Source organism: Pan troglodytes, chromosome 18 (assembly GCF_028858775.2).
Source record: "Pan troglodytes isolate AG18354 chromosome 18, NHGRI_mPanTro3-v2.0_pri, whole genome shotgun sequence".
NCBI classification, from domain to species: domain Eukaryota; kingdom Metazoa; phylum Chordata; class Mammalia; order Primates; family Hominidae; genus Pan; species Pan troglodytes.
In genome coordinates, this window is record NC_072416.2 from 22,114,030 (window position 1) to 22,126,161 (window position 12,132).

The window sequence follows — 12,132 nt, forward strand, 5'->3', positions numbered from 1 at the left end:
CCCGAGTAGCTGGGACTATAGGCACACATCACCATGCCTGGCTAATTATTTTTTTATTTTTTATTTTTTTGAGACGGAGTCTCACTCTGTCATCCAGGCTGGAGTGCAGTGGCACAATCTCGGCTCACTGCAAGCTCCGCCTCCCAGGTTCACACCATTCTCCTGCCTCAGCCTCCCGAGTAGCTGGGACTACAGGCGCCCGCCACCACGCCCAGCTAATTTTTTGTATTTTTAGTAGAGACGGGGTTTCACGTGTTAGCCAGGATGGTCTTGATCTCCTGACCTTGTGATCAACCCGCCTCGGCCTCCCAAAGTGCTGGGATTACAGGCGTTAGCCACTGCGCCTGGCATGCCTGGCTAATTTTTTTTTTTTTTTTTTAAGAAATGGGGGGGTCTCGCTATGTTGCCTAGGCTGGTCTCGAACTCTTGGCCTCAAGAGATCCTTCTGCCTTGGCCTCTCAAAGTGCTGGAATTGCAGGCGAGCCACCATACTTGTCTTTAATTTCAGGTTTTTTTTTTTTTTTTCAGACAGGGTCTTGCTCTGTTGCCCAGGCTGTAGTACAGTGGTGTGATCACAGCTCACTATAGCCTCAACCTCCTGGGCTCAAGTGATCCTCCCACCTCAGCCTCCTATGTAGCCAGGACCACAGGCATGTGCTGCCATGCCCAGCTAATTATTTTTTTGTAGAGACGGAGTCTCACTATGTTGCCCAGGCTGGTCTTGAACTTCTGGGCTCAAGCAATCCTCCCACCTTGACCTCCCAAACTGTTGGGATTAGAGGCATGAGCCATAGTGCCTGGCCTTAATTGAACTTCTTAAGGAAAAAAGTCTGACTGCCCCCATTCATATCATTGAGCCAAGTTACTGCAGAAGTCACTGCTTGGCCTTTGGATTGGCTGCTGTTGGGTCAGCTCTGATCTAAGAGCCGGTCCTTAGAGTATAGGTCACCCCAGCAAGGCTGAGAGCAAGAGGGTTTCTTTGGAAAGTGGGTGTGATTGGATCAGGCAAGACTTGATGTTTTCAGGCCCAGAGCCCAGAAGGGACACCCTGATTCTAGAATAACCATCCCTGAGTCTTGTGCTAGAGATGTTCGTCCATCTTTGTTTTACCAGATTGAAGCCTTCAGCTGACTGTGGCCCTTTTCGAGGTCTGCCTCTCTTCATTCACTCCATCTACAGCTGGATCGACACCCTAAGTACACGGCCTGGCTACCTGTGGGTTGTTTGGATCTATCGGAACCTCATTGGAAGTGTGCACTTCTTTTTCATCCTCACCCTCATTGTGCTGTGAGTGTGGTACCTGGGGAATCTAGCAGGGAAAGCCAGGAGCTCTCGGGGGAAACAGCAGTAGGGATGTTTGGTTGGAAAGCAAATGGCTATAGCATAGCTCAGTGTTCTGGGTGACTCTACCCTTGCATAGGTAGTTTTCTTTCCTTCCTTCCTTCCTTCCTTTCCTTCCCTTTCTTCTTTTCTCTTCTCTTCCCTTCCCCTCCCTCCCTCCCTTTCTCCCTTTCTCCCTTCCCTTCCCTTTCAGTTCCGTTCCTTTCCTCTTCATTTTTTCTTCCTTCCTTCCTTCTTTCTTTCTCCCTTCCCCTCCCTTCCCTTCCCCTTCCCCTCCCTTCCCTTCCCTTCCCCTTCTCCTTCCTTCCTTCCTTCCTTCCTTCCTTCTCTCTTTCTTTTTTGGTTGAGACAGGGTCATGATCTGTCACTCAGGCTAGACTGTAGCGGCATGGTCATGGCCTGCTGCAACCTCAACCTTTCAGGCTCAAGCCATCCTCCCACCTCAGCCCCCAAGTAGCTGGACTTGCAGGTGTGCACCACTACACTTGGCTAATTTTTAAATTTTTTGGAGAGATGGGGTCTCCCTGTGTTGCCCAGGCTGGTCTCAAACTCCTGGCCTCAAATTATCCTCCTGCCTCAGCTTCTCAAAGTGTTGGGATTACAGGTGTTAGCCACCTTGCCCAAACTTGCATTGATAGTTTTTTTGAAAGTTACTTAGCCTGGTGCAGTGGCTTGTGCCTGTAGTCCGAGCTTCTTGGGAAGCTGAGATGGGAGGATTGCTTGAGCCTAGGAGTTTGAGGCTGCAGTGTTCTCTGATCGTGCCACTGCACTCCAGCCTGGGCAACAGAGCAAGACCCCATCACTGGGGGAAGGGGGGAAAGGTTATATATACTATCTTCTTGTCTTAGGGATTTTTTTTTTTTTTTTTTGAGACAGTCTCGCACTGTCACCCAGGCTGGAGTGCACTGGCGCGATCTCAGCACACTGCAAGTTCCGCCTCCTGGGTTCATGCCATTCTCCTGCCTCAGCCTCCCAAGTAGTTGGGACTACAGGCACCCACCACCAGGCCCGGCTAATTTTTTGCATTTTTAATAGAGACGGGGTTTCACGGTGTTAGCCAGGATGATCTCGATCTCCTGACCTCAAGTGATCCGCCTGCCTTGGCCTCCCAAAGTGCTGGGATTCCAGGCATGAGCCACTGCGCTGGGTCATCTTAGGGACTTTTTTTTAACTTATTCTATTAAGAAAGCAATACCAGCTTTTCTCCTCTTAAGGAGATGACATGCCCAGAGATGCTCAATTAATTGGTCTGAAGAGGGTTTGTGGCATGGGCTTATTTCCCCCTTCAGGAACCATTGTTCCAATGTATTTAACCTATAACTCTCCCTGACATGACTTTTCAGAAACACGTTTGGGCCAAATCCATCTGCAAGCACAGATTCCAGTTCCTTTGCATCCAGTGGAAATTCAGAGCCTGCAAAACATTCGCAAGAGTGTCATTCTTTCTTTTCTCCTCTTCCAGAATCATCACCTATCTTTACTGGCAGATCGCAGAGGGAAGGAAGATTATGATAAGGCTGCTCCATGAGCAGATCATTAATGTAAGTCCCCTTGGATCCCTCTGATGTCCGCCCTCACCCTTTTTAAACGCTGTATAAACATCCTCCAAAATAAAGAGAATACTACAATGAACTCTCATATCCCTGCTCTCAGCCCTAACAACCATCAATGTTTTTATATTCTTATTTCATCTACACTTTCTCTTCCCAGCAAATCCTTTATTTTTATTCTTAGTATTTATTTATTTTAATTATGATGATGATTGATGATTATTATTTTGAGACAGAGTTTTGCTCTTGTTGCCCAGGCTGGAGTGCAGTGGCACAATCTCGGCTCAGGGCAACTTCTGCCTCCAGGGTTCAAGCGATTCTCCTGCCCCAACCTCCCAAGTAGCTGGAATTACAGGTGCCTGCCACCATGCCCAGCTAATTTTTGAATTTTTAGTGGAGACAGGGTTTCACCATGTTGGCCAGGCTGGTCTCGAACTGCTGACCTCAGGTGATCCACCTGCCTCCCAAAGTGCTGGGATTACAGCCATCACACCCAGCCTTATTTTATTTTTTTAGAGGTGGGGGTCTTGCTATGTTGCCCTGGCTGGATTCAAATTCCTGGGCTCCTGCCTCAGCCTCCGGAGTAGCTGAGATTACAGGCAGGTGCCACTCCATCTGGCTCCCTGGATTATTTTAAAGCAAATCTTAGGCTTTATATTATTTTTTATCTATTAAAACTTATATATCTCTCTCTCTCTATAAGATAAATACTTTTATTTCACTTATTTATTTATTTTGAGACAGAGTTTCACTCTTGTTGCCCAGGTTGGAGTGCAGTGGAGCAATCTTGGCTCACTGCAACCTCCGCCTCCCGGGTTCAAGCAATTCTTCTGCCTCAGCTTCCCGCATAGCTGGAATTACAGGCGCCCGCCACCACACCCGGCTAATTTTGTATTTTTAGTAGAGATGGGGTTTCTCCATGTTGGTCAGGCTGGTCTCAAACTTCCGACCTCAGGTGATCCGCCCGCCTCGGCCTCCCAAAGTGCTGAGATTACAGGTGTGAGCCATCGCCCCCAGCTGAGATAAAGACTTTTAAAAATAACTACAATATCATCATCACACTTAAAAAACTTACCAATAATTTATTATTATCATCTTATATCCAATGTTTACATTTCCCCAATTGTCCCCTTAAGTGTCTTTTTATACTAGAACTGCACAAATCAGGATCTGAAAAGGGGGTACATGTTGCCTTTGGTTAATGTCTCTCTCTCTTTCTCTCTTTCTTTCTTTCTTTTTTTTTTGAGACAGAATCTCACTGTGTCTCCCAGGCTGGAATGCAGTGGTATGATTTTGGCTCACTGCAACTTCTGCCTCCTGGGTTCAAGTGATTCTCCTGCCTCAGCCTCCCGAGTAGCTGGGATTACAGGTGTGTGCCACCACGCCCAGCTAATTTTTGTATTTTTAGTAGAGACGGGGTTTCACCATGTTGACTAGGCTGGTCTCAAACTCCTGACCTCAAGTGATCCACCCGCCTCGGCCTCCCAAAGTGCTGGGATTACAGGCGTGAGCCACTGCGCCCAGCCGATATGCCTAACTTTCTTTTACTCTATAACCATTTACCACTTCCCCTCCCCACTTCCTCTTTTCTTTTTATTGTTAAAGAATGCAGGTCATCTGTTTCATATTTTCCATATCCCACATTTATCTTTTTTTTTGTTTTGACATGGAGTCTCGCTCTGGGGCACGTGCCTATGGGGGATACTGGAAACCATTTTTCCTGGCTATTGAGATGTGGCATATAAGTTGCTTCCAGCAGCCGACTTCTGGAGGCTACTTTCTCAAGCCTGTTAGGGGAATTGCTTCAGAGGAGAATATTACAGTGCAGGAAGGCTCTGGGGGATAATTTGGTTTTACTGTGAAATGTTTCTTTTCTTTCACCAAAAGATGGCAGTAACCTCCATCCAACTTCTAGGATCCTAGCTGCCTGAAAACCGATGTTCTTCCCATCAATTGCTTTCTCAATTCCATACCATCATTCATTCATATTTTTGTTTCTTTCTGGTTTTGTTTTCCTTCTTGGTAGGAGGGCAAAGATAAAATGTTCCTGATAGAAAAATTGATCAAGCTGCAGGATATGGAGAAGAAAGCAAACCCCAGCTCACTTGTTCTGGAAAGGAGAGAGGTGGAGGTGAGTCTGGAGGCTGCCTTGGGGACCCCTGGGACACGAGGTTGCCTCCATGTAAAAAGCGCATCAGAGAACTACAGACCAAGCTCTTGGGATCATGGAAGGGCCCTTCACTCTCTGTCTTAAGTATTTCTGTGGTTTTTACTTAAAAAGTAATATTCATGGCCAGGTGCAGTGGCTCACGCCTGTAATCCCAGCACTTTGGGAGGCCTACGCGGGTGGATCAAGAGGTCAGGAGTTTGAGACCAGCCTGGCCAGTATGGTGAAACCCTGTCCCTACTAAAAATACAAAAATTAGCTGGGTGTGGCGGCACGCACCTGTAGCCCCAGCTACTTGGGAGGCTGAGGGAGAAGAATCGCTTGAACCCAGGGGGTGGAGGTTGCGGTGAGCCAAAATCATGCCACTGCACTCCAGCCTGGGTGACAGAGTGACACTCTGTCTCAAAAAAAAAAAAAAAAAAAGTAATATTCATTTTTTCAGCACTTTTCATGCCTGTACTTTTTCTAGGTGCTGGGGTTACGGTGAACAAAACAAAGCCCCCGCCCTCATGGAACTTGCACGCTTGTTTTTCACAACCCCGGTAATACAGAAGTAGATCCCACTGAGATGAAAAGGGCCCTGAAATCTCATCTCACTATGAATACCTCAGTGTCTATTCTTGCAAATCTATTTCCCTAGGCATCTGCAAACATACCTGTATCTACCAACACTTTAATTTACTTGTTTATTACAAAAGTGAGGCTATATTATACACATAGTATCATAACTTCCCTCCCCCGCAGCCCACCACTAAATACTATATCTTGAACGATGTTTAATTCTGTACATATTTGGATGTTTGGGTTGTTTCTATGTTTTTAAATACTTAAAACAGTAGGTAATGAAACATTTTGTTACAATTATTTTTTGTGCGTTTATAATCGCAGCTACTCAGGAGGCTGAGGTGGGAGGGGAGGACTGCTTGAGGCCAGGAGTTTAAGACCAACATAGCGAGACCCCATCCCTTAAAAAATTTTAATAATTAGGCACGGTGGCACGCAACTGTAGCCTCAGCTACTCAGGAAGCTGAGGTGAGAGGATTGCTCAAACCCAGGAGTTTGAGGCTACAGTGAGCTATGATCTCATCACCGCACTCCAGCTTGGGAGACAGAACAAGACCCTCTCTCTAAAAAAAATTACCCTGGGCACAGTGGCTCCCTCCTGTAATCCCCAGCACTTTGGGAGGTCAAGGCGGGCTTATCACTTGAGGTCAGGGGTTCGAGACCAGCCCAGCAAACATGGTGAAACCCATCTCTAGTAAAAATATAAAAAAAAAAAAAAAACAAAGAAGAAAACTTAGCTGGGTGTTGTGGTGCACATCTGTAATCCCAGCTACTTGGGAGGCACAGGAAATCACTTGGACCCAGGAGGTGGAGGTTGCAGTGAGCCAAGGTCACACCATTGCACTCCAGCCTGGGCAACAGTGCAAGACGCCGTGTCAAAAAAAAAAAAATTAAAAAGTTATTTTTTGTGAATATTTCTGCCACAAAGCATGTACATGACAATGTTAATAGATATTGCTATATCATTCCCTTAAAAAGATTTAATCAATTTCATTCTTACCAAGAGAATATAAAGATACATGAAACCCTGCTCTAATTCCAAAGCCTTGCTTGCTTCCTGAGTGTCCTGAAAATACAGATGAACAGTAAATCCACCTTAATGCAAATACCACTCATGTTGGAAATTGTGATCTTGACAGAAGTGACTGACATGTAATTTACCATCTGTGCAAATTTATACTGTCAGCACAATTTAGGTAAGGGATCTAGAGGCCTAAAGGTAGATTCTTTGAAGGTGAGGACCACGTCTGTGCACTTGTCACCCCAGGTCCTAATTTATTACCTGGCATAATATGAATGCTCAGTGAATATCTGTGGAACGGCCAGGTGCAGTGGCTCACGCCTCTAATCCCAGCACTTTGGGAGGCCGAGGTGGACAGATCACTTGAGGTCAGGAGTTCGAGACCAGCCTGACCAACATGGTGAAACCCTGTCTCTACTAAAAATAAAAAAAAAAATTAGCTGGGCGTGGTGGCAGGCACCTATAATCCCAGCTACTCCAGAGGCTGAGGCGGGAAAATCGCTGGAACCCGAGAGGCGGAGGTTGCAGTGAGCCGAGATCATGCCATTCCACTCCAGTCTGGGAGACAAAGCAAGACTCTGTCAAAAAAAAAAAAAAAAAAAAAAAAAAAAAAGAGTATTTGTGGAATGAATGAATGGAATCACTCTCCCTAAAAAACAAAACATGTTCAATATTTCTATGGCAGAGACTTGGCCTTAATCTATCATCCCTTAACTTCTTTAAAATGGTGGGGGGCTCACAAATTGTGCCAAATATGCGACAAGACCCAGAATCTGCATTCTTCCTCCGTGACGTGGCTGCTTGTTTTTTTCTTTTTCAGCAACAAGGCTCTTTGCATTTGGGGGAACATGATGGCAGTCTTGGTGAGTAATTAAACTGGGACAGAATAAGACACTAATTTATTTCTGGTGAAATATCCCAAGACAAGTGTAAGAATTGCTCATGTGTCCGTTACTTTTTCAGTTGCAAATTGGATCCAAACTGGCTTAAGCAAAATTCCAAGAACAATTCTTGCTTTAGGCCTTGCCTAACGCAGGAACTCACAATGTCACCAGAACCCGGTTTCTTTCAGTTCCGTTCTTACCCATGTTAGTTCCTTTTGCAATAGACTCTTCCTAATAAGTGCAAGACAGCTTTATCAACTTCTTATATCTTCTCAGAGTCAGTCTGGTGGGAAAGACTGAGGGACCCAGGATTCTCATGGTGTTTCATAGGATCTGACTGGGTGATGTCCCCGTCTATGAACCAATTGTTGTGGCTGCAGAAATGTGGCAGTTCCCTTGATCACATGATTTCATCTGTAGATGCAGGTGGTGCAACCATGAAGACCATAGGGACCGAGAGTAGGGAAGGGTGACTTCCTAAAGAAAATCTGGGGCTGATGCCAGGAGAGCGAATTCTGGGCAGGAAACAAACAAGCAAACCCATTTATTTTTGGGGGATAGCATTTACTGATGACTTCCAGTGATGGGAGTTCAAGGGAAGGATTATAGAAACTAAAAGGAGGAGGCAAAGAAGGCATGAGAAGCTATGGAATCTTGAAGGCAAGCTGGTCTTTCCCTTGTAGAGATGGGGCAGAGTGTGCCTGCGTTAACTTCTCTTTCCTGTGTCAAACCTAGACTTGCGATTTAGAAGATCAGTTCAAGAAGGTAATCCAAGGGCCTGATGACTCTTTTGGTAACCAGACACCAATCAAATAAGGAGAGGAGATGAAAATGGAATGATTTCTTCCATGCCACCTGTGCCTTTAGGAACTGCCCAGAAGAAAATCCAAGGCTTTAGCCAGGAGCGGAAACTGACTACCATGTAATTATCAAAGTAAAATTGGGCATTCCATGCTATTTTTAATACCTGGATTGCTGATTTTTCAAGACAAAATACTTGGGGTTTTCCAATAAAGATTGTTGTAATATTGAAATGAGCCTACAAAAACCTAGGAAGAGATAACTAGGGAATAATGTATATTATCTTCAAGAAATGTGTGCAGGAATGATTGGTTCTTAGAAATCTCTCCTGCCAGACTTCCCAGACCTGGCAAAGGTTTAGAAACTGTTGCTAAGAAAAGTGGTCCATCCTGAATAAACATGTAATACTCCAGCAGGGATATGAAGCCTCTGAATTGTAGAACCTGCATTTATTTGTGACTTTGAACTAAAGACATCCCCCATGTCCCAAAGGTGGAATACAACCAGAGGTCTCATCTCTGAACTTTCTTGCGTACTGATTACATGAGTCTTTGGAGTCGGGGATGGAGGAGGTTCTGCCCCTGTGAGGTGTTATACATGACCATCAAAGTCCTACGTCAAGCTAGCTTTGCACAGTGGCAGTACCGTAGCCAATGAGATTTATCCGAGACGCGATTATTGCTAATTGGAAATTTTCCCAATACCCCACCGTGATGACTTGAAATATAATCAGCGCTGGCAATTTTTGACAGTCTCTACGGAGACTGAATAAGAAAAAAGAAAAGAAAAGAAATTAGCTGGGTGCGATGGCTTATGCCTGTAATCCCGGCACTTTGGGAGGCTGAGGCAAGCGGATCACTTAATGTCAGGAGTTCAAGACCAGCCTGGCCAACATGGTGAAACCCTGTCTCTACTAAAAATAAAAAAACTAGCTGGGCGTGGTGGTACATGCCTATAATCCCAGCTACTCGGGAGGCTGAGGCAGGAGAATTGCTTGAACCTGGGAGGCAGAGGTTGCAGTGAGGTGAGATTGTACCACTGCATTCCAGCCTGGGCAACAGTGAGACTCTGCCTCAAAAAAATAAATAAATAAATAAAGTAAATTAAAAGTCTTACTCAAACCAAATATGAAACTGGTGGTGATGTGTGGAATGTGTGTGTGTGCACATATGTAATGAATACGTGTGTGTATAATGTTTTTGCAGGTTTGCCAAATGATTCACAAGCCACGTGGCTGTTCTTAACACTGAAAGGTCCAGCAGAAAGGTGCAGTTACTCAGGGGAGAGGAGCCTCCTCTTAAGTAATCACTCGCATAAAACCTAATTGGAACTGAATTTAGAAAGCAGTTAAGATACATTCGAAACACAAGCACCCAACCAGTGCTGTCATTTATTCCCTTTTTTTTTATTTTTAAGAGATAAGGCTGGGCTGTGTTGCCAGCTTTGACTCAAACTCCTAGGTCAAGCAGTCCTCCCACTTCAGCCTGCCAAGTAGCTGGGACTACAGGCACACGCCACTGCACTTGACCACGCACTTTTTCATTCACTTATTTTTTTCATTAATTCACTTCATCGGAGGAATTTCTTTTGGTGTCATCTTTGGTAACAGTTGTATGTAGTGTTCATCCATCCATTCATTCAACAAATGTGGACCAAATAGTGGTGAGCAAGATGGTGAACAATTCATGGTGCTGCCTGTCTAGCAGGTTTAGACATGAATTTAATTCTTAAGCAATAATTCATTACAGTTGTAGTAGATGCTCTGAAGAAGCACAGGGACTAAGGGAGACTTGTCTGTGGGGTCAGTGCAGGCAACCCATGGAAGTGATGTTGGAAGTGATTTTATTCCCCTTGGGGTCATCTTAGTGCTGTTTGTGCTTTTTTCTTTGCTTTTTTTTGAGATGGAGTTGGAGCCTCCCTCTGTCTCCCAGGCTGGAGTGCAGTGGTACAATCTCAGCTCACTGCAACCTCCCCCTCCTGGGTTCAAGCGATCCTCCTGCCTCAGCCTCCCGAGTAGCTGCGATTACGGGAGCGTGCCACCAGGTCCGGCTAATTTTTGTATTTTTAGTAGAGACGGGGTTTCGCCATGTTGGCTGGGCTGGTGTTGAACTCCTGACCTCAGATGATCCGCTCGCTTCAGCCTCCCAAAGTGTTGGGATTACAGGCGTGAGCCACCGTGCCCGGCTGCTGCTTGGGCTTCTACAATGAAATCTGAACTCTCTCTGAAAGCATCACTTCTGCTCATTCACCAGATGCTAAGTGCTTCCATCTAGAATGCTTCTCCCTTCACCTCCATCCCTTGTCTCCACTTCAGTGCAGCCCTGCTTCTCCTGGAGGTGTACATGCAGTGGATAGTGGCTCATGCCTGTAATCCCCGCACTTTGGGAGGCTGAGGTGGGTGGATCACCTGAGGTCAGGAGTTCGAGACCAGCCCGGCCAACATGGTAAGACCTTATCTCTACTAAAAATACAAAAATTAGCCAGGCGTGGTGGCAAGCGCCTGTAATCCCAGCTACTCAGGAGGCTGAGGCAGGAGAATTGCTTGGACCCAGGAGGCGGAGGTTGCAGTGAGCTGAAATCGCACCACTGCGCTTCAGCCTGGGTGACAGAGTGAGACTGTCTCAAAAAATAAAGAAACTACTGTACATGGAAAGCATTTTAAACAGTCTAGGACATGGTAGGCAGTCAATAAATGTTAATTAGCAAGGATTTTACATGCACTCTTTCATTTAATCACCACCACCGCAAGAATACTACCCCTATTTTACAGATAAATTCAGTAACTTACCCAAGGTCATATAGCTGGTAAGTTGCTGAATAGGAAAGCAGACTTGGCTTTCTCTGATTCCAAATCCTGTTATTAACCCTATACTAAGCCTTCCAAGGAAGTGCTTAATAGTAGTTATTAATACCTTATTTCATCATTCAAATTCTCCACCTTTTGAGGCCCTGACCATCTTAGCATAGGACCTAAATCCTTAATTTGGCCTGGCTGAATCAAAGGTAAAATGGATTTGGGATAAAGATCAAGAGACAGAGATCTCATGGCTCTCCAGAGATCTTCCCACAACACAAAGGGATATTATTATTATTATGAAATTTTTAAAGATTGGAGTCAAACTCTGTCGCCCAGGCTGTAGTGCAGTGGCACGATCCTAGCTCACTGCAGCCTCAACCTGCTAGGCTCCAGTGATCCTCCCATCTCAGCCCCTCTTTGTAAATTTTTTGTAGAGATGGGGTCTCACTATGTTGCCCAGGCTAGTGTTGAACAGCCTGTTGAACAGCTAGTGTTGAACAGAGGTATCTTTTTTTTTTTTTTTTTTTTTTTGAGACAGAGTCTTGCTCTCTGGCCTAGGCTGGAGTGCAGTGGTGCAATCTTGGCTCACTGCAACCTCTGACTCCTGGGTTCAAGCAATTCTCCTTGCTTCAGCCTCCTGAATAGCTGGGATTACAGGCATGTGCCACCATGCCCAACTCATGTTTGTATTTTTAGTAGAGACGGGGTTTCCCCATCATGGCCAGGCTGGTCTCAAACTCCTGGCCTCAAGTGATCCACCCACCTCAGCTCCCAAAGTGCTGGGATTACAGGTATGAGCCATCACGCCTGGCCTGATGTATTTTCTTTGGTCACTTTTTCCTCCTTCTTTCACTCTAGTCATAACATGGCACGGAAGTACGTGCAGTTTAGACATTTGTTGCACTCAATGAACAAATCTTTGTTGTTTATTTTAAAATTCAAGACAATTTTTTTGCAAATGCTGATTCAAAACGTACCAAGCCCCATCTATCATGCCTATGCCAATA

General features: G+C 45.3%; 1 protein-coding gene and 1 non-coding gene across 5 annotated transcripts in view; both read left to right on the forward strand.

Annotated features, from left to right (window-relative positions):
• TMC5 (transmembrane channel like 5) overlaps positions 1–8,561 on the forward strand; it is an 87,306-nt gene extending 78,745 nt beyond the window's left edge. For all 4 annotated transcript variants that reach the window (XR_010152570.1, XM_016929563.3, XM_016929562.4 and 1 more), the window contains 5 exons: positions 1,114–1,287; positions 2,804–2,882; positions 4,918–5,022; positions 7,464–7,506; positions 8,263–8,561. Coding sequence is in view for 3 of the 4 variants with exons in the window: in XM_016929563.3 (XP_016785052.3) it covers positions 1,114–1,287; positions 2,804–2,882; positions 4,918–5,022; positions 7,464–7,506; positions 8,263–8,309 (448 nt within the window). In the remaining variant the exon portion in view is untranslated. The remainder of the gene's footprint in view (positions 1–1,113; positions 1,288–2,803; positions 2,883–4,917; positions 5,023–7,463; positions 7,507–8,262) is intronic.
• Positions 8,562–8,952: 391 nt separating this feature from the next.
• LOC112205982 (U4 spliceosomal RNA) lies at positions 8,953–9,092 on the forward strand. The gene has a single exon (XR_002940110.1). It is a non-coding gene; the product is annotated as a U4 spliceosomal RNA (small nuclear RNA).
• Positions 9,093–12,132: the final 3,040 nt, after the last annotated feature.